Raw genomic sequence first — 27,545 nt, 5'->3', positions numbered from 1 at the left:
CAAATAAAGATACTGACAGATTCTACTTTTATGAGGCTCAAGAAAAGAAATACATAACTCATATTTCTAGAAGCCAGGATAGTGGTTATCTCTGGGGAGGAGTTGGAGAATTGTGGTACTGAGGTGTTCTTGGAGGAACTGGCCATGTCCTGTTGCTTCATGTGGGTGGTGTTTTACAGGGGAAGACTCAAACTGAAAGATGTAATTTCTTCTCAAAGTAGGTCAATAGGTTTGATGGAATCCTTTTTTTCTTTTTTTTTCCATTTTGTAGTACTTGAGAAACTGATTCTAAAAGACAAATACACTAAGCCTCAGCTAAGTGAACATTTGGATGAGAGGGTATCAGTGGGGCTCTCATGTCTTTACATGGAGTTTATTTTTTGAGGTTTGTTATTAATAGGAGTCTATGATGATTGTGGTGGTTTGAAACAAAATGGCCCCCATAGGGAGTGATACTATTAAGAAGTGTGGCTTTGTTGGATTAGGTGTGGCCTTGTTGAGGAAGTGTGTCCCTGTGGAGGCAGGCTTTGAGGTGTCATATATGCTCAAGCCGTGCCCAGTGAGACAGTTCATTTCCTACTGCCTTCAGATCAAGATATAAAACTCTCAGGTCCTTCTCCTGCACCATGTCTGCCTACATGCCATGATAATGTACTAAACCTCTGAACTGTAAGGTGGCTCCAATTAAAAGTTTTCATTTATAAGAGTTTGCTGTGGTCATGGTGTCTCTTCACAGCAATAAAACCCTATCTAAGACAATGATGCAATAAGCCCACTAGACCATCACAGGCAGCAGAAAGGTACCTGACCAGGACTGTCTCCTGGTCCTCAGAAATGGACCTCAGAAATGAATGTATTGTATTATTAAGCAATTATCTTTACCCTCATAACATTTACTCAAGAATATGCCTCTCCCACCATCCTAAATAGCCAAATATGGGCTAAAAATCCCTTAGAATTAAGTATGTCTGGAAAATAACAAATCTATTGAGGATCTATGTAGGCCTCTTATCTCTTACTGCTAACATATCTGTTCCCTGACTCTATCATGTCTCATATCTTCCCATCACTCCCTTCTTGGTTCAGTGGTCATGCTACCTCCGTTTTGTTTTTCTCTCCTCTCCATTCAATATGTTACCCTTCGTTTGAGCCCCACACTGACTGGAATTCTCAATATCTTCCCTTTCTCACCTTGATTGTACTGTGAAGATGCTTTCATTTGATTCGGGCCAGCATGCCACACATTAGCTTTTCCACATCTCCCCCTCTTTCCCTAAGCCTGCACCCTGCAAGAAGGGAGTCAGAGGACATGCTGTATATACTCCCAGAATGCCAGAGCTGGAAAGAGTCCACTGTTGTGTGTTTATAACTTCATCTCATTATGATGAAGAAGCAGTTGATCAGTTGCTCAGTGTTTTCTATTATTTCAAACAATACAGAGTTCCAGTGATGTGTGTTCAACAATTTTTAGGGGAGCTCTTATTCTTGACTTCTGCTTCCCTAATTTCATCTACTCTGGAACCCCTGCAGAACTGTGGATGTATGCAAGGGGCCCAGTCTGAGTATGCCCCAAGAAGAGCATGGAACTTACCCCTGATTTCTGTACTTGGGCATAAATTGTAAGGCTGTTTTCTTCCACTGGTGGCTGGCAGTTTCGTTTACCTGTAAAGAGACACAGTGGTTATCTTCCTCTAGTCCTCAGCATGAGCACAGCTCAGTACTGTCTGGCCTTTATTATACACTTTCTATTCCCTCCCTCCCATCACCACCACAGGAACGCGGTGCCAAATCCCAGCCTCTATTCATTTGTTTATCACATTGGATTGGTTACTTCATCTGTCTAGACCTGTGGCCTTAATGTCAAATAGAATTTGAAATGCCCATGTCATAGAACTATTGTAGACATTAAATGAGATAATACTTACAAAGCTTTTACATCAGTCATACTAGCAGATAGCAAATGTCCAATGTGTGCTGTGACTCCCAGCTTTGTGTATTATTTAATTGCTGTACAATTCAGCTACTTTAATCTCTATTTTTGTGCATATCTGCTCTCCTAATAGGGTTCTAGGTTTTCTGAGGCCATAGCTGGCTATGCATAGCATGTCTCCTATTCTCCAGCTGGTAATGTGTTGCTTCATTCACAGCTTTCTCATCTCCCTATTTCTGGAGGGCTTCTAGTGTGCGTGGGATGGTGGTATAGGTGGGATGATGCACTTGGAAGTATCTGGAAAACAAGTCAGGAGTGTCATTCTTTCCTTCACAATCTAGAAAAGTGGCCCAGAGCCTGAAGTCTCTGTAAATTAATGAGTTGTGAAATATTTTCATTTTTAGATGACGTTTACATTTTCCTTTTTAAATTATAAAGAAACTCATCATAAAAATTGAAGTTGGATAGAAATACATAAGATTATAACTTATAAATCCTTCTCTCTCATTAACCAGCCCCATTTCATTCTCAGAAGTAACCAATTAAAAATAAATCCTGTATGTCAATCTCTGGATTTATGTGAAGGCATAAATGTTCCTTCTGCGTAGGCTAACAGCCACAAGCAGCAACCAAGCACTTGAACTGTGTGACTAGTGAAATCAAAAAAATTGTTACTTAATAGTAGTTCAATTAAATATTGGATCGCCACTTTAGATATTGGCTATATTTGATAGATTTCCTTCTTTTTTACACAAACAGTGCCATGCTACTCATACATCTCTATAACTTGACCTTGTCCCTTCAAATGTGTTCAGAGGCTCTTCATGATGCTGCAGTGGCCTTCCCACTTTTCTAACACTTAACTACTTCCCTTGCATGCATCATGCATGGGTGAGGATGTGAACAGGAAGGGACTGTCCTGTGCAGGACTTTCAGAGGACTGCTGCAAGATCTAAGCTGAGACCATGGGAGCTCAGTGCAGCCCAGAAGAAACCATAGTCTTTAGGGCACACTTGCTTAATGTCAATCCATTAATCCTCTTCAAAAGCTGGGAGCACACCACTGAGAGGAAGTACACTTGGGTTTGGTAGAGAAATGCCTAGTCCTGTGATGTGAGTGTGATAGGTGCTTCCAACAGAGGGTGTGGCTCTTGGCGAGGAAATGATGGGAAGTCACTGGGGAAGTTCAAGGAATTACAGTGAAATTTCCTCTGTGGGATGGTATGCCTGATGGTTCTAATATCACTGGTGTGTGTGTGTGTGAGAGAGAGAGAGAGAGAGAGAGAGACAGAGAGAGAGAAGAGAAAGAGACACAGAGAGAGATGCAGAGAGGGAGAGAGAGAGACAGAGAGAGGAGAGAGAGACACAGAGAGAGATGCAGAGAGGGAGAGAGAGAAAGAGACACACAGAGAGGCAGAGAGAGAGATAAAGAGAGAGGAGAGAGAGACACAGAGAGACAGAGAGGGAGAGAGAGAAAGACACACACACACACACACACAGAGTGAGAGAGAGACAGATGAAGAGAAAAAAATTTGAGGTTAGTGTTTAAAGTTCACAGAAACACCCCGGAGTAGGAAAAGGGTGCCAGGGATTTCTATGAAATATTACTCTTTCATTTCAGATCCACTAGTGTTTCAGAGTGAGACCTGCTTGCTCTAGGTGCAGCCTGGTATCCAAATTGAGACTAGACTCTAGTCTAAGAACTTTTAACCTTGTAGGTCAGATCAGGATGAAGTTTAGAACAGCAGGACAGTTCTAAATGATCAGAAAGATCACTGAATCAAGATAATTTAGATCCTCCCTCCCTTCTCTTTTTCAGTACAGAAACAGATTTCCAGGAGCCAGCTCAACTTGGCTCCAAGTTAGCCAAGTCTTCGGGTGTAAAGAAAAAGATCTGAACCTTAGAGCCAACACTGGCATTTGCTGTGTGGCGTTGAACAGATTAAGTCATCTCAGTGCAGCTTTTTATATACTGTAGTTGTAAAGCCAGAGAATAAACCATTTTTTCTAGCTCTCACATGAAGCAATAAGTTGCTTTTGTGACCATAACTATAAGTACTTTAAATCTCTCTATGTACCATTTCTAGAATCTCCTGAGATAATCCTCTGTGGGCCTTAAGACTTAAACATTGATCCACTCACATTGAGAGATCTGTCTACAGATGTATGTGTATGCCTATGTATCATCCAGGAAAACCACTGTGTACTATCTGTGTATTGGCTTGCCAATCTCCACAGCAATACCACAAAAGGCATCAGATCCACGCTTTGCAGATGGTGAAAAGTTTGCTTGGTTACACAGCTCATTAGTGCCAAACTCTACATTTGGATGTCGTCTAAGGTCAAAGTCCCATGTGTTCATTTGCTTATTTGGGGATGGGGGTCTCACTTTGTTGCTCAGGACTGAACTAGATTCCACGGGCTGGAGTGATCCTCCTGCCTCAGACTTGCAAGCAGCTGTTACTACAGATTTGTCTCACTGCACACTGCCCAGTGCCTACACTAGTGTATTCTCCTGGGGACAAACGTGCCAGAACCACCTTAAGACTAATCAGAGTTGGCAGCATTCTGGAGAAGACACACTACACATTGCCAAGAGAATCTCTTGAGCAATGTTCTGTGGAGGGTGTAGTGACTAAATGTAGGTTTTGGTGTAGGTTTGTATGATGCTGGATTACAATTGTAATGGTTCCTGGAAAAGCTGGGGATGTGTTTTGAGGGTGAGGGAAGTGGGGCTTTGCTGGGAGGGGAAGTCCTGCTCCCTCAGAGCTCATCCATGTGCTGAGCAGAATGCAGTGAGGAATTTGGCATGGAAGAACAGCATACCTCCACTAGCTAGGCTAACATGGGAAACTTTATCTGCTTTCTTGGCCACAGTATCTCACTGTTTTCTTATAATGAAAACTAAGTGGGTCCACTCCCAGACCCCTTTAGCTCTTAACAGAAGTTTTATCTGAATAACACGCCCCTCTTCCACTGTCTTGGTGAAGTCTTTAATGGAGGAAATGAGACAGAGGTAGGCTCCTGTGCTGTGCTCGACATCTCTCTTATATAAGCAAAACCAACATCAGTGTGCTGAGGTAAGGGCTTTTCTAAGAAGACTGTGCATAGTTAGATCACACACTGATCTGTTTGAGAATGACAAGAGCTGTTAGCCTGGTGATAGACCAGCATAGGTTTCTGTGCTCCCCAAGGGAAGGCCAATGGGGGGCAGGTGCGTCTGAGGCATCTGAGTCAGGGTGCTCTGATCCAGATGGGTGAGTGGGAGTCAGTACAGCTGAGGGGGCACATGGCCCTGAGATAGTGAAGAAATATCAAGCATTTAAACTTGGAATCACAGCCTCACTGCTTTTAGTCTACCCTGGACATGTTTCACAGATGCAAGAGTTCTCTGAATTCTCTTCCCTAGAAAATCTCAGTAGAGTATGCCTCCTGTTTCAATTCCCTTAGTCTTCTGTACAAGCCAAACCTCAGTGTTGAATTCAAATTATCTGCCCAATGTCTTCTGTCTTAGACACTTGTGGTTCTTTCCTCTGCTGATTCCTTTAACTCGGTATATGGGCTCATCGGGCTATAATTGGGCTGAATTGAGTGAGGATGTATTGATTCAGTATTTTTCACTGGGAGCTCCAGGCAGAAAGCTACAGTGAGAGTGAGTCTGTGTTTATAGTGAGAGCAACCTGTGCTTGTATAAGATCTATTCTACTTATCACTGGGAACCACTAAGACACCCTTCTTGCAAGACCTACCTTGTTTTTTCAGCATTATTACTGTCGTGGGAATCAGGATGATGACTATAATGACCCCTAACAGTACAGCAGCGTGTGGTAGCCATGAGCTTGACTCTGAAAGAAATTCAAAGGACAAATCTCAAATGCACTATGGGTTTAAAAATACCCTACCCAGAAGTGAGAAGACTGAGCCTTGTAGTCTGTTTCCGTATCTGCCTCCCCAGGGAGACATTTGTTTACATGGTTTTAGAGACCACTAAGATTTCTCCATGTCCACCTTCTTACCCTCACTTCACTTACTGTCCCTGACTTTCACATTTCTAATTTCATAAAGATGTTTCTAAATAAAATGCTTTATTTTCTCTTTAAATACCACTTGTCTAAAGTTAACTTGTCTTCTCTCCTAAGACAATCGCTTGCCGTGCTTCTCCATTTTAAAATTTCTAAAGTATTATGTGTCCATTTTTGGTAAAAGGGATGTGATGGTTCCATGTGCTTGTCCCCAAGTCCCCAAGCTACTCCCATGAGACAACTGGGAGGAAGAAATCTGCTTGTCTTCTTAAAACACACACACACACACACACACACACACACACACACACACAATAGTGCTATTATTGCCTTTGGATGCAAATGACTGTGTTGAACCCACAAGACCCGAACTAAAAGAAAAGTGTGTAGTTTTTTCCTGTCAATTGTTGTCATATTTTAAATTATCAAGGCTAACTGAGGCTTGAAACCATAAAGTCAAATTTTGTAGCTTTCTCTCTTTAGCTGCTATGCTGAATCCTTTTGAACCCAGAACACCATTTTGGAAAAAAGTAAATAAGGCCTTTGTCTCAATCAATAAGACATATGGCTCCCTAACAAAATAGTGACCAGTTGCTAAGTACTTGCAGTCAGATGCTTTTAATAGTGAATCTTATTCAGTAATGTATTTAATCAGAACCCAGTCCTAAGGGATGGGTACTTTTATTTTTTTCTTTTCCATTTTATAAGTAAGGAAACGAAGAATACCAAGAACTGGGGGCTAGGAATAGGAGAGGAAACATGGCTGAGTACTAAGGCCAACCTCTCTGGGAGTCAGAGAGACTCCTGGACTTGGAGTGAGCAGTGAGGTCCCATTTGAAGCAGTGGGTTACTAATGAAACAAATGTAGTACTGGGTATTAGCGCTAATGAGTAGGGACACTTTATAAAAAAATGATTGTGAGAGACAAGTGGGTTTATAAACGTCCTACCCAGCAGTCTAAATATATACAAATAAGTAAACTTCCTGGTTATTGAACCTTTGAGGGGTATGTCAGAAGTTGGAAGGAAGAACTAAGTGGGTTACAAAGGAACAGAGTTATTGTAGGCACCATTCAGATGCTAATTGAAGTGATGAAAATCTAGACAGAAGTCCCATGGAACTGACAGGGGGCCCTAGCCCAGCAGTTACTCAGTAGTTTCCTTCTGGGCTTGAAAGAATTACCTTCTTTCTAGACTTTCCATATAGCCAATCACAAGGAATCTCACTGCAATGACAGATTGTCTTTTACAAGCAATCTATGTTTTCACCCTCCCCAATACCAATTTCAACAGTATTGAGCCCAAAATAAGAGGACCTAGGTATGGTGTTTCATGCCTGTAGTCCCACCACTCAGAAGGCTGAGGTAGGAGGGCTGACAGTTCAAGGGCAGCCTGGGCTATGGGGTGAGGCCCTGCCTTAAAAGTGAATACATGAATGAACAAACAGGGCTGAGCAGAGAGTTGTTTTTGTATAACACAAAGTGTGAAGGCAGCTGTGAGCTACTCTACATGACACCCTGAATGGTATATGATGGCTGAGAACCCTCTGTGCATGTATGTATGTGTGTGTGTGTGCATATATGTCTGACTGGGAGTCTACTTGGTTCAGATTTTTGCTGCCAGTACCAGGGACACACTGAGAAACTCCCTGGTAGGAGAGAAGCACTGTGGTCCAGCAAACCATGATAGTAGCGCTTACTATTTTGGGAGAATTCCTCTTTCTTCTTCTAGCATTTGTTATCTTGAGAAAGTCTATAACAAAGGCTAATTTAAGACCAAACACCTCAACCATTTATATCATTTCCAAAGATAATATTTCTTCTAAATTTCATAAGAGATTTACAAAAAAGATCAAAAAACCAAGGCAATGCCTCTGAAACTGGAAAACAACAGATGACAGACTTGCATGCCAAAGCCGCCTTTCTCCCCGGGCCTTCTGCTGCAGCCCTGCTGCCCACATACTCACATAAGTCAACAGTTACAGGTACGTGATCGGGGCTCCCTGTGTGGGATCCTGTCTTCCCAGGATCCCAGCAGGACGCAACCCACCTGCTGCCTACATCTCGTGTTGTAAAAGCTTCTGCCAGATATGAGAGGCAATTGGCCCTCATCTTGAAAGATATTTCTATCAACTCTAATTTTCTCTCTGCCTTTTAAAATGTGTATGAATGTATTGGTGGATTAAAGAAATAAAACCAATGGCTTAAAAAAAAAAAAAAGACCTTAAAGGAACTGCAGATAGTGTTTAGTTTGCCCTGCCCACTCATTGCACATTGAGGAAACATGTATATACAGTGTTATAGACATCAGTGGCTAGCTGGGAAGGTGAGAACCATAGAGTGTGAGGCTTGTGATGGCCTCTAGATATGGGAGTCCCACTGGGAAAGTGGCCACAGACTCTGATGCCTCCCCCTCCTGATGATGCTTCAGCTGTCCACCACATCTGCTCAGGCTCTATGCCCAGGCCACTCTTCTTCCTCGGTGTCTCCTTTCCTGAATATTCCAGCCTCACTCTGTCCTCTCCTCAAGACTTCGGCATCACACGTAGTTTACGTCATATAGGTTGGAACCTGTGTTTTTCCACCCTTATCTTTGCAATGCAAATCATTTTGACTGGTGGTGTTAGAAGCCAGACAGATGGACTCACCTCCGCTTGTACTACTAATTAATAACTTTGTGTCTCAGAGAGTATTTCATGCCCTCTGAGGCCTGTTTCATCATCAATAAAGTGAACATAAAAACATTTAGTTCACAGGGTTGTTCTGAAGAACCCTCACAATACTGTACATGAAGTGCTCAAAGCAACGTCTAGACTCCGTCACGAGATCAATGGGCGTCACCTGCTTCCCCTAGCCTCAGCTCCCCAATGAACCTGTAAGAGGTCAGAGAGCATCTCTTGACAGAGATTCTTTCTCAGTCCTTTCATTACTTGCCCCATGTATCCCCAGTATGTTCTTAATGGTTGATTGGAGCAAGAAAATGGATTTGCTCTCAAGTGCGAAAGTGTCCTCCTCATTGAAGCCCAGAGGTGCCAAGTCCCATGCTGTCACTTGGTTACGGCTTAGTTTTCCCATCTGAGCAGCATGCTCCAAGGTGCCTATACTTAATGTTCACCCACTTAGTGCTATTTGCTAGTCAGGGTATTTACATATAGAAACTATAGAGGAACTGTCAAACTGGAAGGCCAGACAAATATGGACAGACTGCTGCTTATCTAGCTTGTGGGGCTCAGGTTGCACAGTTTCCAAAGCTTCTGGGAATGTTTTTCTTGTGGCCCTCTGAGCCCTTATTCCTCCTGCCCAGCTTGCTCTTCAGTGTACTGTTCTTGTGCGAGCATTGATCCCACCCCCAGATTCTACAAACAAAAACAAGATAGAACAGCTATCCACCAAGAATCTGTGTTCCAGTCTTCTGTGGAGGATCTGAAGAGGCTCAAGGAGCAGACTCTACTGTGACTCGGGAGCTTCTATCCATTGCCTGATGAACGCAGACCTTTCCTTTTTTTCTCCTTTCTTCCTTCCTTTCTCCTTTCCTTCCTTCTTTCCTTCCTTCCTTCCTTTCTTTCTTTCTTTCTTTCTTTCTTTCTTTCTTTCTTTCTTTCTTTCTTTCTTTCTTTCTTTCTTGGTTTGTTTGTTTTGCTTTGTTGAGAGGCTAGGCTGGCCTAGAACCTGCTATATAGCCTTGTGAGCCTCTTGTCTCAGCTTCCCTGGTGCTAGGATAGAGACATGTGCCTGTTCCCTCAGCTACTCTGTTTCTGTATGAACATCATCTTTCCTTTTCTCAGAGAATCCAGGCAACATCTATATTCCTTGAGATAGGGTTCTATTGTCTGTCTTCTACAGCTACTAAAGCATGTCATGAGTACTGTGTATCCTCCAAAGAGGAATTTTAGTAGTAGCTTCTTTACAATGATGTGTCTTTTTTTTTTTTTTAATCTAGTAAAGTACAGAAGTCCTGCTTAGGTTGACACCTCTAAAGGTGGTCTCTGTGCCTATTCTTTTTCTAAACAGCCCCTCTTCCTACCAGGTACAGGATATGAAGTCACTCCACATACATTTGATGAACTTGAATTATTGAATATGAATAGATCTTAGAGAACTGTCATGTCTTCTTTTGTTAAAAAAATATCATAGTGTTAAATCTATGAAGGTCTTAGAAGGCATGCTGGGTCACTTTCTGAATTCCCCGAGACAAGATTCAAGGGTACCAATGACCTAATTGACATAGCTTTTCAATAACACACAAAGCAGGGAAGAGTGTTCTTGCCTGAAGCACATCACCCATGCTCCTATTTTCAAACCAGAAGATCCCACTCTCTCTCCTTTTGCTCATTCATGTACTGAGGCCTCTCAGGATGCTGGTTCGCAGAAATCAGATAACACTTGTCCTTGGCTTCTCAAGCTCTTCAGTCACGAAGAAACATTACCTCAACCTCTTCTCCTTTCTCTTTCTTTCTCCTTTTCTTTTTTCTTTTTCTTTTTTCTTTTCTTTTCTGAACCAGAGTTATGATGCTCTTCCCCTAGCTAAGGGGGCTGACTGAAAACACCTGTGCTATTTAGAGGAGACAGTAATTTGCATGAGTCTCCACTCTGCAGGCCTCCACTATTAGCTGTGAGAAAACCTACACAGAGCCACACCTCCAAGGAAAATGCTGGCTGTCTTCTTTCCGTTTTCTGTCTCTGAAAACTCTGTCATCACAGCGACATAAAAGATTCTCTCCCTTCATGTCCTCAGATCATGCTATTTGGAGAAGATAAAAAGAAACAAAACAGAACCCAAGAAATAAATGTAGTTGATCCAGGAGCCTCTGAGATGCTCACATAACGGTTTGAGAGTACCGGATCTCTTTCCTGCCTTTCATGTGGTTTTGTCAACAAGGTTACTGGCATGGAGCAGGGCTCCTTGAAGAAGTCAACAGTCTTCAAGAGATGCCTTCTTAGTGGTAGTTTCCAGTGAATACTAGGGGTGGAAAGAGGATACTACCAGTCTGGGAGCATCCAAGAAAAGGTTTTTATGGAACCCACACCTTCTGGAAGCACTACCTTACAGCAGCCTGTTTCTCACCATACAGTGTTGCAGAGGGAACTAGCCATGTGCCTGGGATCATTTCTTCCATTCTTTCAGGGCTGTGGACACACAGCTACCCAGCTGATAACTGTGTTTCCTAGCTGTTCTTGTTACATGTTTGACCACATAATGAGGCTGTAGCTGATAAGTATCCGACCTTTATCCTTTTGCTATTGCCACTTGTCAGGTTTGCTATACGGGGATGACACTGGAGAGGACCATGGGCATAGAACATCTAGGTGACTATGAAAATGATGGGGGTGGAAGGGACACTCTGGAGCTCAAGTGTTAGCCCTTTCTTCCACTGAGCCAGCATTCTACTAACTTCTTGAGAAAGTTTTTCCTTTTAGTGTGGGCTTCCAGGGGTATTCCCTTCTAGCTGAACTTTTAAGATTTTGAATCAATCACCCTTACACAGACATAATACTTTCAAAACATAGTGAACAAGGACAACAGCAAGTCCCACACAGGATCTACTGTCAAACCACATTAATGCGCTTCACATGACCCAGATAAAAGATGTTGTAGAGCCCAAGAATTTAGGCCTTGCCATAAGAGACTTCATTATGATAGACATTGAAGATGTATGAGATTCTTAAATGGCTATTGGAACCCAGATGACTATATGACTGAGAGCTTAGACAAATGTCATTAAAATTTCTTTTCAAAGAACAAATATGTTCATGCACATATTTTCATTAAAAAGTGGAAAAATGTCTTCAAAATCACTCTTTAGACTTACTGCTGGCAATACTGATGAACTCTCAGCCTACCATAAAGTTTCATTCTGAGGCTGAGGTTCCCCTTGGTGTATGCTATGTAAGAAGTCTTTGTTGTACTAATGGCCACTGCTTTGATGCAGGCCTCAGCACATCTTGATGGATTACTGCCATAATGTCCTTCTGTAACTAGTTTCTTTCTTTTCTGCCTCTTTCTGACCCCAGTCTATTCTCTATACCACTGCACTTTCTCTTTGAAAAGCAAAGACAATGACGCCCTTCCCCATCTAAAAATGTCAACTCCTATCACACTACTACCTTCAAGGTGGTGTAGAATGTGTCACATGCTTTCTCTGTTTTCCCTCTGCTTAATATGCCTTTGTCAGGGAGTCTGGGTAACTTCTTCAAATACCCATCTTTGATGAACCAATGCTTTCATTCCCTCTCTTTATTACCTTGCACATATTTTGGTTTTATAACCTCTTGGACATACTATGTGATCTAGGATAACTGTCTATTTACAGAATTATACCCAGGACAAAGTCTGTATCTCTCTATTTTTTTCATCTTTGTGTGCTGATTACCTTGTATGATGCTGGAATGTGGTAAAACCTCAATAGATGTTTTGTCAAAGCAAACACAGCACTTTTAAAGTTATCAGCTTCCATTTGCAAACACAAAATGATAGACCAGCAGTTTTTAACCTGTGACCCCTTCACAGGGGTCACCTAAGACCATTGGAAATTGCAGAAATTTACATTGCGAGTCATAACAGTAGCAAAATTACAATTATGAAGTAGCAACAAAGATAATTTTATGGTCGGGGGTCACCACAGCATGAGGAACTGTATTAAAGTGTCACAGCATTAGGAAAGTTGAGACCCACTGTGATAGACTAATGAAAGTGGGTTTTCAGTAATTTAGGTAATTTCCTCTACAGCCCTGTATAGAGGAAATGCCATGTTGCAAAATGTCAGTGTGTCTGGCTTGGATTTGGCAAAGACCCCCTCCATCTTTGGAGGGGGAGGAACCTTTACTTGAACTATGAGTTAAATTGTGTTCTCTTAAAATCTTTATTTAGAAGTCCTTAAGATGAGACTTCCATCAGATATGGGAGCCTTATAAAGATAATCAAGTTAAACTGGAGTCCTGTGGCTTAATTACTGCACCCACAAACTCATATGCTGAAGCTCAGAGTGATATTTGGGAACAAGTTGTTATGAAGGTAATTAAATTCAAACAAGGTCACTAGCATGGCCCTTTTCTAACTTGACTGGTGTCCATATCAAAAGAGGGAAGGGAGAGAGGCACCAGGGATGCACAGAGGAGAAAGGCCATTTGTAAGTCAAGAAAAAGTCTCAGGAGAAATCAAACCAGACAACACCTTTATCTTGAACTTCTAGACTCCAGAACATTGAGACAATACTTTCCAACAGCTTAAAGCATCACAGTTTATGACATCAATACCCCAGAAAGCCAAGACTCCTATCAGTTCTTATTAACAGTTCTTGTTGACATATTCATGAACTAAATCATATATGTCAACTCTGGAAGGAACATCAGTAATTTACCCTTTGCCTTGCAGATGGTGAGACAGAAGCCCAAGAGAAAAAAGTGGCTGCCTTATGTCTAGTAGCTTTTTTGAGTGGACAAGGTCTTGATAGAATTCTCCTCAGAGCATCTTCTAATTAAGGGCCACTTAGTGTCCCTCCATACCCCACCAAGCCTGCTTCATACTTAATCACACTAGTGTATACTTCATCCTCAGGATGGCTAAAAGGGGTAAAATTCACCTTCAGTGTTCACTTAGAATGTCCTGATCTGAATGCCCAGGTGTAAGCTTTATGGATTACCAAGATTTTATTATGCACTAGTTAGATGCTTGTCACATTATCTTGAAAGGAGTTCCCATCCCTACATCTCATTTTGAGATAGATCAGTGTAAAAATTTGTTCCCTTGTCTCTAAACAGGCTTTAACAAGCAAGAGCTGGGCTGCCACAATAGGTCTTCCTCAGCTCCAAGAAAAACTAGTTTCTCATTGTGATTTCTAAGGCTGTTTTAAGTGAATTCCAGGAATACCTATGATGATTCCAGCACCAAACAGCTCAATTCTCTCACTGGCTCTGTGTTTGATCTTACTCAAACCTTTCATAGTATTTTTTTTTTCTTTACAACATCCACAGTGTGAAGATGTTAACACTATCTATATCATTTGATTGCTGTGAGGGTTAATAATGTTCCATGTAGGCCAGTGAACAATCAACTCCTCTCAGCTGTCAGTTACAGATGAAGAATAAAGTCACAGGGAAAGCTGAGCTTTCTGGTTCAGTAATTAGAAAGAGCCCCCCCCCACCATGTTCTAGAAGCTTTCCACTAGACAGCACTGTTTTCTTCCTTTTTCCAGGATGCTCTGAATGACTGTGGGCAGGGAGGGACCTGAGAATGAACCTACACATGGTTTGTGGGCCACATTCAGAAAACAGAGATGGTTGACTCTTTCCATGACATGGCTGCATTAGGTTCATAAAAGAACTCAAAGGAATATGCTGGGGTACAGTAGGAGTATGTCCTATCTGAGAATCCTCTGGGGGTGGGGAGTTACAGGAAGTGCTATGCTGAGGGCATAACGCATCTACAGTCCCCTCTCCTCTGTCCCTGCACATCTGGTGTGTCACACAGATACCAAGTCTGTGGGTGGGAGTCTCCTTGGAATGACTCTTGTTCCCATCCCCAGCTAGGAGATGTCAGGATGTAAGTCATGCCTTTTGGGGCTCTGCCTGAACATTCCTGTGACATAGACACAGTCTAGCACAAGAGGGAAGGGGTCTCTTCTGTCTCATGGTTAGATGGGCTTACTTGATTGGCATTCTCTCCCAACAGAACAGTCATGCTCTCTATCTAGGAAAAGAGAAGACCTACTTGAAATATTTAGGTTTATGCATTAACTCCACTATTTGAAGCTGAAGAAACTTGGAAAAGATACTTAAATACCATGAACTTCAAGTTCCTCATTTGTAAAATGAAGCTGGTAATGGCACCCACCTGGCAAATTTACTGTGAACCAAAGAGACATACAGTTCAAAGTGCCTTGCCTATAAAGGAGTACTCTCATCTCATCACCTTCCCCTTGTTTCATGCTCCAGGACTTAGCTTACCTCTCACTCTGATTCCTCTGCTCCTCTTACTGGCTCTGAGAGTCACAATCCATTCCCAACACAAACCCCTCCCTTACAGCCTGTGCTTCATTATCAAGCAAACATCTCACTTTTACACTGTGTTGCTAAGGCACAGAGGTCACACATCACATCTACTTCCTTCTCTTGCAGCATAAGTGCTAGGAAAGTACCAACTGATGGCATAGAACTGTCCCACCATAATGGAGCATGGATTTGAGATTTAGGACCTGCAACCTGCATCCCTTTTCCAGACATCATTGTGTGCTGCACCCAGAGCAGAAGACACAGAGAAAGGTTTTCTCTTGGAGATCTGAATTCTGGGTCTGATTCTGCTTTTCTTTCCTTCCCTATTTGTTCCTCAACTGTGAACCAAATGTGATTTAATGTCACCTGGGGCCACCTTGGAAGCACTTTTGTTGGATATGCCTGGAGGCTTTGACAATATATAGAAACAAAGTGTACTTGGCAAGGCTTGGCTATGGAAGCAGAGCTACTGGACCAGTTAGTATTGGTCTTGCCATTAATGAAATGCCCTAGCTGCTACCAGATAACTCACCTGAGGACTCTCGCCCGCACTCCTGCCATAGGTCGAAGATCCGAGAACGATTGCTGACAGGGTTGCTTGCGGTGCAGCTGTATGTGCTGTCATGATGCTGGTGGCTAAGGGTGACATACAAGAGGTGGGAGCGGTTGGTTGGGCTCAGCAGATGGGTGCCTGCTTCATCACTCCAGCTGTAAGCCACATGATCGCCTTTCTTCACAGTGCAGGCTAACATCAAGCTGCAGGTCCCATTCTTGGTCTCTTGAGTTTTGTTTAACACTTTAATCTCTGGAGTGGAGACCTGCTCTGTCAGGAGGAGGAGAGCCATCACTGAAACACGACTTTCGCAACTATTGACTGGCCTATTTGTCTAAACCAGTGTGGCCTTTCCCCCTCACTGAGAAGTCTTAAGTGTGAGTTGTCTCTTGTGGAAAACTATCTCTCACATCACCCCTCACTCCTCTTTGTTATTTCCAGGACTCTCTTGAGATAGAATAGAGAAGTATTTGGTTTTTAGCTACTTTCTGCTAATACTGTTAGGGTACTGCATGCCTTTCCTGATGTTTACCATCTAGACTGTTCTTCCATATTCTATCAAGAGTAAGATAGGTTTTGATAGGCTTAAAGTACAGCCTCCTAGAGGTAAAAGCGTGTCTATGTGGTACGTGTGTGTGTGTGTGTGTGTGTGTGTATGTGTATGTGTGTGGTGTGTGTGTGGTATGTGTGTATATGGTGTGTGTATGATGTTGGGGTATGTGGTGTGTGTATATGGTACATGTGTGTGTATGTATGTGTGTGTAGCAAGGGTTTTGTAGGTCTAAGGTAGTGGTAAGTTTTCAATCAATCCATACTATTCTAAAGCCATGAGATAGGCAAGATAAAAGGAGAGGTTGTGCTTATTACAGCTACTATAGGACCAGCACATTGACTTCATATCCATCTTCTTTAGTTCTCTCAATAATTATAACTAAAAAATAATTATTTCCATTTTGTGGATGAGAAAACTGAGTCTCAGAGAAATGTCACATCTTGTTCGATATTATGTAGCTTCTAAGTGACCAGGCTGATACAAGTACCTTCATTAGATTCTGAAATCAGCCCAGCTCCCTCTCTTGATAAAGAAAGTCATGGTTGCAGAGACCACAGTTCCCAAAGTACCCAACTTATTATATAAGGTTTGACAAAGTCAGTAGACTTATTAGAACAGAGGGACACATGACGTGCACTCTCAGCAGAGGGCTATGGAAATTCTGCATTCTCTATTTGCAGGAGGGAAACACTAGGGCAGGAGAGAGTCAAAATGTTTCTGCTTCTCTTGTAGATAACTGAATGTTTCAATGAATTGCTGGCTGTGGACTTCCTATCCCATCCTTGCTGGTGCAAGAGATCCCTGTGAAAGATCAGGGGAGCCCCGCAGAGATGCCAGGAAGCCTTGGAGAGCAGATGAGACTCTAAGTCTAGGGGATAGGAATTCAAGGTGTCCTCAAGGTCAGGAGCAGAGGTTAGAGAGGCTCAGAAAGCTCTGGAGTCAGGAAGATGCAGGTTTTACAGTCTCTCAACTAAACAACTACATAACAGATCCTGGTTCAAATGAGAGGGGGAAAAAAGTGTTTCTTTCACCATGTAGGTGGAAGCCTCCCCCAGGGCTCTGGGCTTGGTGAGCTGCCTATGGGTAGAATGTCAGCTTTCTTTACTCAGAACCTCTGCTTCAGCAAACAGCCTACACAAATGTGGGTAAGCACGTGCAAAACCACTTGGCTCTGGGGTCCCTGGCAATGACAGAGAAGTTAGGTTTGTTCAGTTGTATTCAAACTTTGTACTTTCGGACTTGATAGAAAAAAATGCTTTTATTAAAAAATTGATATGCAAACCAAGCCTATTAGAGGTGAAAGCCCTCACACGGTGAGTGGGCTTCTTCCTTTCAAAGCAGAATCAATTCAGCCTCCACCAATGTGTAGCCAACCAACCAACCAGCCTACTAAATGTCCCCCTATCAAAGTATTTCCCTTAAGCTTAAATACTCGCTGGGCCAGATCTTTCTAGTTGCTTCTGATTGCAAACACTCTGCTTCTGAGAAAGGCCTAAGTCTTCTAGACCTCCTATGTGAAGTGTGAAAACTCCCATTTTTACCATAAAGTTTCAGCTGCATGCAGAATTGCTGAACGGACACATTCTCCTCCAAGCTCACAAAGTACCATCCTTCGTTCTCCCTCCTGTTTGCCAAAATCCCCAGGCTCAGGTTTTCTGGTTGGAACCGGTAACCATCCTCTAGGTGATCTGGATAGTCCCCTTTAGCGAGATCAAAAGACACTATTTTCTTGTTGGTTTTGCTTCCCCGAGACGTTGCCATCGTGACGAGGATGCGGACGCTTTTGTTAATGCTCTTATTTATCTGATTTGTCAGGGGCAGCCATGTGTCACTTCCCAGTGGCTGGATAATCACTGAGCAATCCATCACACCTCTACCTGTGGAAAGGAAGGGAAGGTAATTCCTTAAGATGAAAGACCTGGAGAATATGTTGTGTCAAGGACTGAGAGTGACTGGCTTGAGACTCGCCTCTCCTCTTGCACTATCTCAAATTACCACATGGTGGTCTACAAGGACTACCACCAGGATCATAAGCATAATTTCAGTGTTTCAAAGCGTCCAATGGCAATCCTACAATTACTTCCACCAGGGTTCTGTCAACTCAGACTTAACAGTGAAAACGCAGAAGGCAGAAGTAGAGTAAATGACTTCCTTAAAGTCACATTAGTAAGTGGCAGAGCCAGGACTAAAATCTCAGTCTGTAATTTCTCTGTCAAGGTAAAGAGCAAATAGCCCAGGGGACCATAGTTTCCAAAGCAACAAGCCAGGTGACAAGAAGCAGAGAAGAGTAAGAGGACTGTGAAAATTAGGGAGGTGATGTGCTTCATGTCCAAACTGGAATCCCAGTTCTCCAAAAATACCCTAGATCATTAAAAATGGTAAAGGTAAGAGATAACTTTATTTCCTTAAAAAAAAAAAAAAAAAAAAAAAAAAGCTGAGCCAACAAGAACAAGGTTGGGGGGGATGTAAAAAAAAAAAAAAAAAAAAAAACCCATAAAACCCCAAAAACCTTTCAAACCGCTCTGAGGGGTTCTAGTGCTGACTATTTAATACCTCCACTTTGCTCAAACCCACAGCCTGCATTTCTGCCTCCTCTAGCAGGGGTGACCGCCCTTTTTGTTTCACTGAAAAAATACAGAAGAAAGTAAAGTTCAATCCATGGAAATCCCAGTCGATCTGTCTACCTGGAGAAATGGCCTGTGCTCCCTCCCGAGGCTAGCCTCTCCCCTCAAAGAACACTCGTATGCTTTCATGTTTCCTCTATAACCCATCCCCTGTGTTATCACTGTCGTCTGGATTTCTTTCACCAGCACTCACATACAAACACTTGATTGCCCCCATCTTAAAAAGCAACCTCCCCTCCCCAAACAACAACAACAACAAAAACAAATCTCTCCTCATCATTTTCTTTCTGGAAGGTTCTTGCATGCCTGTTCATGGTTTCTGCTTTTACTTCCTGACCCAGTTTCCCTTATGCCCACTTCAAACAAGTATTCTCCCCAAATTCTCATTGGATCACACTTGTCAAGATCTCTCTGTTATACAGAGCCAAGATAATTGATTCTCCATCATTGTCTTGAGTCTTTCTCAAGGAACACTCAATGGATGTAGCTCATTATCTCCTTTAAACACTGTCTGCATTTGGTCCCCGACACTTCCTTGGCTTGCTATTTTGTTCTTTTATCATTCTTAGTTTCCTTGGGGGAAACTTCTGTTTTTTTAGATATCTAAATATCAGACTATGCCCCGGCTCAGGCTTCCTTCTCTTCCTTATTTACACCTATTCTGTTTCTCATTTAGCTGCACGGTTCGACATATCTCTGCAATATTTACAGTTATATATTATGGCTAATCCTTTCACAGCCTACTGCCTACATAAATGCGCATGTGGAGGTTTAAACGGCAGCTGACTTTAGCAAAACCCTTTCTGTTCAAGCGTAATTTTGTTCACTTTCTCAGGCCAAAACATTGGAATGCTCTTGAGTCTGTCCTTCCTCACACTCCATATTTGATCTCGAAAGAAAATCCTGCTGGCTCTAATTTCTGCATAGGTGTGACACAGAAGCGCGTTCCATGCCATTCCTGCCTACTCCCAACACCACGGGCCTAGCTGCTACCACTGTCTCCCAGCTACTCCCCCGACATTTGTACCATGGGAAGAGCGATTCTTTAAACCCATGTCTGATTTATTTATTTTCCTTCTATTGCTTTAAGTCTTCCAGGGCTTTTCTAGCACTCACAAAGTTCATAGTCCTTGATTCTGCTCACTGAGACCCTGGCATTGCTCCAAATCCATCCCTTGCCCACTCTGGCCACCATGGCCAGGTAGCTTCCGGCTCCTCAACCTCATTAAGAACATTCCTGCCCTGTTTCCCTCTGGAAATCTCTTCCCTTTTGTACCTGAACAGCCCAGTTCCTCATTTTATTTTATGTCCCCTCTTAGAGAATTCTTTCTCCTGAGAGGCCTCCTCTGACGGAGCACCCAGGACAGCCCCCTGCCCATTGCTCTTGCTATCCCTGCCTGGTGTTGTTACAGTGCACATTTATTCATTTTATTGCTGTCTGCCCCACTTGAGTACAGTCTTCTCCAGAGAAGGAACTTCATACCACTGTTTATGTCTGACAACCGGTTACAGTGTTGGGCACAAAGGCACTATAAAATAAATATCTGTTCAATTGACAAGTACTGAAAACAATATTACCTTAACAGACCTCTTATTTAGCTTAGCCTAATATGTATATAACTGAATTTAACCACAAGTTAATGTTCATTATAGGAACACATGACTCAATGGGCACAGATCGTTCTAGATGATAAGAGATTCAAAAGAGTAAAATGAAAACACCTGCTTCTGTGATGGGTCTACCTAGAAGAGACCCCCTTCTCAATTGTGGGGGTAGATGACAAGGAAGTTGGTCTTTTGGGCATTGCTAATATTTCCTCTTGAAACAGAGTGCTCTTAGATGAAGACACTATTTTTTTTTTAACTGTTGTTTAGTGCTATTTTGACATGGGTACATTGGGAAGCACATTGGACTTTCCTCCAGCCACACTCAGTAATGCCTGACAATTCCAGATGACACAGCTCTTCTGATGGCTTCACACCTGAACTGTACAAATGTGCCTCTTGAGTCTTAAACATGTGTAAAGGAAAGAGGGAAGACTGAGAGCTCTGCACAGACCTCTGAATGTGTGTACATTTTGGGGAACACTTGTCTAAATGCCATTTCTGAAAGAGACACGAGATTTTAAAAACAGAATCACTACCAGACTGTTGACATTTTAAAATAATTTTGATATGGAGAAGGGGAAAATGGGGAAATTTACCCAGTCTAACACTGTTGTTAACTCCACTCTCCAAATGCCTCCCATACAGCCTTTCCTACCACATGACCTGGTAGGTTTTGTTTTGTTTTGTTTTGTTTTGTTTTGTTATTATTTTCAGAGTACAGAATTGGTACAAGAAAGAGAAAAGTAGGGTAAGGCCGAAGTAGGAAGTAGCCAGATAAACAAATAAATAAATGGTAGAAGGTAAGAGGAGAAAAAGTGTAAGGGAAGAAATGGGGAAGATAAAGACAGACTTCATAGTTTGCATACATAAGGGGCAGAACCAAACCTTACCAGGAGGAGACCCTAACACCCAAATACACAAGGAATGATGATGTAATTGCTCCCATGAGTCTAGAGGGGAGCTTGAGGTCATCACCACCCAAGCACAAGTGGAAACTTGAGGAGCTGTAAAACCCTTCACATAGAGTCTTTGTTCCTGAAACATCCTACTGCCTGATGAGGGTTTTCCAACGAGCCTGTGATTCAGTCAGCCCTATTTACTAAAAGAAGTCAGGAGGAAACATTTGTGCTCTTCATGCTGACTCACTTTCCTTCAGGGGTAATTCTTCTTTGGTGATGGAGTGATTCACACAGGCAGGTGAACAGGGGCCTGAAATGTTCAGGATTTAGCTAATCTGTTCACAAGGTGGGATTCTACCTGAGAACTTTAATTTTGGCTTTATTCTGATACTTTATAGATGCCTTTAGCATCTTACTACATTTTCGGGGGGTAGAAAAGAGACAAGTTTCACAGGCTTCACAGTTCTAGTTGTAAATGCAGACTCAGGAAGGGAAAAAAAAAATTAGCTTATCTAAGGTTTGTTTTTAAACCTAGATGTCAGTTAAATATTCCTGTCCCATGGTGCTGTGAGTGCTGGGTCTTTGTTGCTCAGGCTATTTGCACCCATCATTTCTCAGCCTAAAAGCCTGGACCACCCTTTGCGTGGTCAATTCTTTCCACCCTTCAGGTCTTCACCTTGACTTCTCTGTATGAGGGAAGACTTCCTGGACTCAGGCCTTCAGTTAGCTTTCCCGCTGCATGCTTCTATCTTACTTTTTGCACAACTAGTTTGAACTAGTTTAGCATTTGTCATCCTCACCCAGAAGCTTTCAAGAAGAGGGATTGTATCTTTTGTTTATTGTGGTATTTATTCTAAGAGGTACCTGGGACACAATAGGAGCCCAGAATATCCTTGTTGTCAAAGTGAATGAATAAAATGGGTTGAATGAATGAATGAATGACAAGATGAGTCTAGGTTCTCTTTCCACAATCAAAATGAATTCCATTTTATCTCTGTAGTGTCCCTACTTGGGATGAGAGACAGTATTTGTCCCCACTTTCCAGGTGAGGATTTAGAAATTCTTCAGTCACAAACCCTTAGTTTTTGGCTACAACAGACCCTTTGCCATTCCACCCAACCACTCACATCACCTTAGCTCTGTATTTGCATCTCCATCTGGAATACTCTTTCCTGACTCTAGTAGAATCCAACCTCTATCTTGACAGACACACAAAAACTGGCAGCAGTGTTGTCTACAGCAAGGATCATAGAAAGAAGACATCTTCATTCTAATCTCATTTGTTCTGCTGAAGTTTTAGAGACACACACGAAACTTCATCTCTCTTCCAATAAACGAAAAAGTTAATTCAAAACCCTGCATGCTTAAAAATGTTTCTATATACTTTCTAAATTTCACTTTGTAAGACTTTCTACATTCTCCTATAATTTATCATTTCCTCCCACCTTTGAAATTTCCATACTTCAATTAGTGTTAGTTCAATTCAACATATACTATATATATATATATATATAAATTTTTATATATATAAAATTCTAGTTTTCCTCATGGGACCTTTAGACACTGTATCATTCTTCCCATTTCTCAGTCAGAAGCTTATCCAGTTTCATTCACTGACATGTCTAGAGTTTACAAAGACTGTTAATCTACTCCGCTTATCTTTTTTCATTTACAAAGCTATAATAGTACTGACAGTGATGATAATTTTGTAGGGTTGGTATGATAATTAAATGATAAAACACTTAACATAATGTCTTATATAAAGCAAATATACAGGGTTTTCTACTATTCTTTATTCAACAATGATTTTTAAATGACTCTCATATACCAGACACAATGTCAGGTGCTTGTCAGAAATTATAATTGCTCATTTTACTCCCTACCCCTACACCTTGCCAGGCCATGTGAGATACACTCAGTAGATCAGTGCTGAATGCAATCTTTGAAGGTCATTCTATAAATAACTAAATCCCTGATGCTGTGAACTCTATTCCAGTGCTGCAGATAGAGAAAGATAAGGTTTTATACCATGGGATTAAATTATTTTGAAGAAGTATCTAGATTAATATATTGTCATAGAATGGGCTAGTAGCTGTATTAGGTTGGGTCAAGTCTAGAACCCAGGCATTTGTCCCTTATCTTTTACTCAACATGTATGAAGGAAGTGGGAAGGACCCACATGGAAGAATAAAGCACCTCATTTTTGGAGACTCATTAATCATGACTCATATATCCCTGTAGTGGCCAATACTGATGATGAGGCCATGCAAACACAGGGTAAGGGGATGTGAGCCATCTCCACTCAACATGGATATGGCCTCAAAATTGCTCTACAAATAAAGTTTAGTCTAAAAGATTATTGATACATTGAAGGATCTGAGCCAACTGATTTCTAGACATGATGTGACATGTTTGGTCTTTGGTGTAGATTCTTCAGAATGTGAACTTATCGTTTTATATCTAATTCAAGTGCTCATGGAAACATTAAGCACAAGTTATGGAAATATCTGTGAACTGGAGTTAATGATATATATATATATGAGGACCATAATGTTCTGGCACAAATGATGAGGGAGAGAGTAGTATCAGAAACCAACAAAAATGATATTGTTTCATAAATGAGTGTATATAATGAATTGAGGAAACCAGAGGCTGGCTTTGCAGGAACCCCAGTCTGGGCTGTATCCATTATAAAGACTATAAGGCTTCCTGAGAGCCTAATAAATATTAACATTGTGACATAAGCACAATATGTCTGTCTTCTTTAAGGGCAAGAAACTAAAGACAACTCCCAGTAAAATATAGAAGAAGACATAAAAGTTTACCTGGCAGTTATTTACCCAAAGATAGTAACTCTTCACTATGGCTCTCTGACTTAAGTCAAGATGCTATATAGAAATTGTGTCACATAAGCATGGGCACTCAATGTAAATAAACAAACCAGCTGTTATTTAGGAGAATTTCTTTTATTTGGGAGGGGACGTGTGGATTCTTTGCTTTATATAGATGTGACTGGGAACTGGAAACTGAGCTGTAATAGAAAGGTGCTGATTTTTACATGAATCAAGCTTCTTGGCTGAGTTGCCCTGACACGACTGATCTGTCTCATTTGCAAGGCACTTCTATTTGAGTTTTATCGGAGTTTCACAAAAGAGTACACATTTAAAAATAGAAGCCTGACAAAAATTGAACCAATTTTAGAAGATGGAATGCAAGGAAAGAATAGTTGCCAAGTGGTGTGTTGTGGGGCTGGGTTGTTACTAATAAGTGACCTTCCACCCTTCAGCAGAACATTTGTTAGCTGCACCTGAGCTGCCACGGGCAAGGCTAGCCAAGGAGAAAAACAAAAATTCATAGTTATTAGCCATAGTTATTAGCCACCAAATAAACCAGCAATGGTGGGGTTCAGACAGGATACAGGGAGGAAGACCAAGCTCTACCTACAAAGATGCTTGGTTTGGCAATCTAAGCTCTCAAATTGGGGCTCAGCAAGAGCCACCTCATCTGAGACTTGAGCAAGAGATTCTGTTTACAACACCCCCACATCCCTGGCACATTACAGGGCTTTTCTTAGAAAAGTTCAAATTGGATTTGCAGTTATGAAAACCTCAAGACCAAAGTGCTCTAGCCCTCAGGATTTCCCTATCCTCTTCCTAAAGCCATCTCCATGCCAGGCTGTTTCCTACAATCTAATCAAATCCTAAGATGGGGTTGCCCATTCCACTCACATGGTCAGCCCAGCATCACCACTTAGCACTGTTGCTCTCAAATACCTTCCTTATAGCACCAACCCACTACACAGAAAACAATAGCTTGCCTTGGAAAAAAGAATCAGCAGAATGGGAAAGAAGTTGGGCTCTAACTTTGCTACCAGTTGGGCCCACTACAGAAGCTTCTTTGACCTTAAATTTCTCGATTTGCATTTCCCACATCTATAACCAGCCCTGGGCTCCAAAACTCCCAACCTCTCCCCTTCTTGCTGCTTTGGAATCATCTTTTATAAGAAAGTGTGACCACACTGAAGCCACCATATGTTGTCAGCCAAAGGTCTGAGGTTTCTCACTTCTACCTGTTTCCCTCTGCCACCTTTGCTCTATACCGGACCATGTTCTTTGTCTGCTGGTGTATGTGTGAGAGTCACTTTCCATAGCAAGGATTCAGGACAAGTCTTCCAGAGCTCTGTTCCACAGCATGGGTCATTGCTAGAAGGGTACCACCCCAAACCAACCACTCAGAACTTCAGCCTGAGTCTCTTACACCAAGAGGCTGATTATGGATGTAGCAGGTGCCTTTGGCTTCTGTTTCCTTATAAACTAGTGTCCATGGGGCTAATCCCTGGAATCCGAGGTCCAAGTAACACATTAGTTTCTTCCTCTTCGAAAGACACAGTAGAAACCCAGAGGCACTCCTTAAGGAAGAGGCAACTGAATCATACACCCCAGCCCATGTCTCCTCTATCCCCGAAGGTCTGCTGATTCCAAACTGCTGAACACAGGACTCAAATCCTTAAACAAATGAACACTCACCTGTTCCGTAGCTCAATCCAAAAGCCAGAGAAAGAAACAGAAGCATGCCCAAGAAAAGGGATCTGTTGGGATCCATTAGCCAGCGAAGAGAGGGATGCAGTTCCTGGCTGAGAGCTGGGCAGCTGCTCACAGTTGCCCTGACAGAGGCTTTAATCAGAGAGTACTGCCGCTGCTGTCAAATTTACACATCAGGAACCAACCACCAGTTCCTGAACCAGCTTCCTGTCTCAACTGGGTTTTTTTTTTTTTTTTTTTCTCTGCTTGAGTCTCAAGGATTGCTCATATTTGATCAGGCTTAAATCACTTCGTTGTTCTTGAGAAGCCTAAATCAGGTGTCTAGACCCATGGGAGCCAGGAAAGGACCTATGTAGTCACTTCAGTCAAACTCTGGTTTGAGGCAGAAACATGATCCCTCCTCAACCCCCCCCCCCTTTTCTAAACTGCTTCCAGGAAATGGGTGTCACAAGTTCTCCGTGTAACTCTTCTTGTGACTAAGGCAAGACAGACTATGGAAAGACCACCTGCAAGTGAGATGATTCAGAGCTCAGGTTCTGTAACTAAACTTCAGTGAGATAATAAATAGTCTTACTTCTTACCTGTTCCATGATCTCACTGAACACCTCTGTAGGACAGACCCAGAGCTACAGTCACAGACTAATGGGGTGGGTAAGAGTGGTCCACTGACCAACAGCCCATTTCCCTGACTGATACAGTGTGGCAGGATCAAGCTAGTTCTGTGCTGCTTTCAATTTAGAGCTTGTGTGTAAGTTTTCTCTATGGAAAGAACTTACTGTGTGAACAGAACACCAGAAAATGCTATGATCAGGGCTCACAAGGAGATTTTGAAAAATGAGGCTAGGTGTGTGTGCATGTGCATGCATGTACCACAGTTGTGCATGTGGAGATCAAAGAACAATGCCTGGGAGTTAGTTCTCTCCTCCCACTATGTGGGCTCCAGTTACTAAACTGAATTTGCTAGGCCTATACAGCAAGCACCCTTATCCACCAAGCCATCTTGCTGGTCCTGTCTAATGCTTTTAGAATCCATTGTCATAATCAGAGATGCTCTACTCTTGGCCTCCCTAAAGGCCTGAGGGTAGAAAGAGCTGGGGATAGAGGTCTTTCACCCCTTTCCTTTTCCTTTTCCCTCTTTCAGTATCCAACTTCATAGTGGTGAATTAGGTATGGTGCCTTCCCAGCTCTACACTCAGTATCATCACTGTGGGAACTAGAAATCTGCCACACATGGAATTAATCCATGGAGATTGGAAAACAATATAAATTAGAATTCCCTTCCTTCCTTTCTTCCTTCCCTTCCTCTCTCCCTCACTCCTTCCTTCCCTCCCCTCCTTCCTTCTCTTCCCTTCCTCTTCCTTTCTTCTTCCCTTGCTTCATTCCTTCATCCCTTTCTTTCTTTTCCCTTTGTTTTTTATTTTGTTTTGGTTTTTGAGACAGGGTCTCACTATGTAGTTCTGGCTGATCTGGAACTTACTATGTAGACCATTGTGGTCTCAAACTTGCCTAGCTCTGCTTCCCAGCCATTAAATCAGTTTTCAAAAATGATGTAGGTCCTGGAGTCACATAGCTACTATACTAGAATGAAAGCTCCACCCAGTGTGCTTCTGCCAAGCCCCACCTTCTCTTCCAAATGTTTACATCATCCTTCTAAAATGAACCATCTTCTTTTCTTAAAAAAATAATTTCATTGGTTCGTTGAGATTTTAAATTTTGTATCATATTTACGCTCCAATTCTTCAAAGATATTCACCCAACTTTGCATCCTTTCTTTTTTCAAGTAATAAAAACTAGTTTGTGCTGCTGAAATATTTTTGGATGTGTGGACTT

General features: G+C 42.1%; 1 protein-coding gene across 2 annotated transcripts in view; it reads right to left on the bottom strand.

The window, feature by feature from the left end:
- The window catches only part of Slamf1 (signaling lymphocytic activation molecule family member 1), a 36,944-nt gene extending 11,110 nt beyond the window's left edge, over positions 1 to 25,834 (bottom strand). For both annotated transcript variants that reach the window (XM_051186288.1, XM_051186287.1), the window contains exons 1-5: positions 25,701 to 25,834; positions 17,585 to 17,920; positions 15,470 to 15,760; positions 5,679 to 5,774; positions 1,592 to 1,662 (exon numbers count right to left, since the gene is read on the bottom strand). In XM_051186288.1, the coding sequence (XP_051042245.1) occupies positions 1,592 to 1,662; positions 5,679 to 5,774; positions 15,470 to 15,760; positions 17,585 to 17,920; positions 25,701 to 25,776 (870 nt within the window). In that variant the 5' untranslated portion in view covers positions 25,777 to 25,834. The remainder of the gene's footprint in view (positions 1 to 1,591; positions 1,663 to 5,678; positions 5,775 to 15,469; positions 15,761 to 17,584; positions 17,921 to 25,700) is intronic.
- Positions 25,835 to 27,545: the final 1,711 nt, after the last annotated feature.

Source organism: Phodopus roborovskii, unplaced genomic scaffold, assembly GCF_943737965.1.
Source record: "Phodopus roborovskii unplaced genomic scaffold, PHOROB, whole genome shotgun sequence".
In the NCBI taxonomy this organism is placed as follows: domain Eukaryota; kingdom Metazoa; phylum Chordata; class Mammalia; order Rodentia; family Cricetidae; genus Phodopus; species Phodopus roborovskii.
This window is presented reverse-complemented; position numbering and strand designations above follow the sequence as displayed.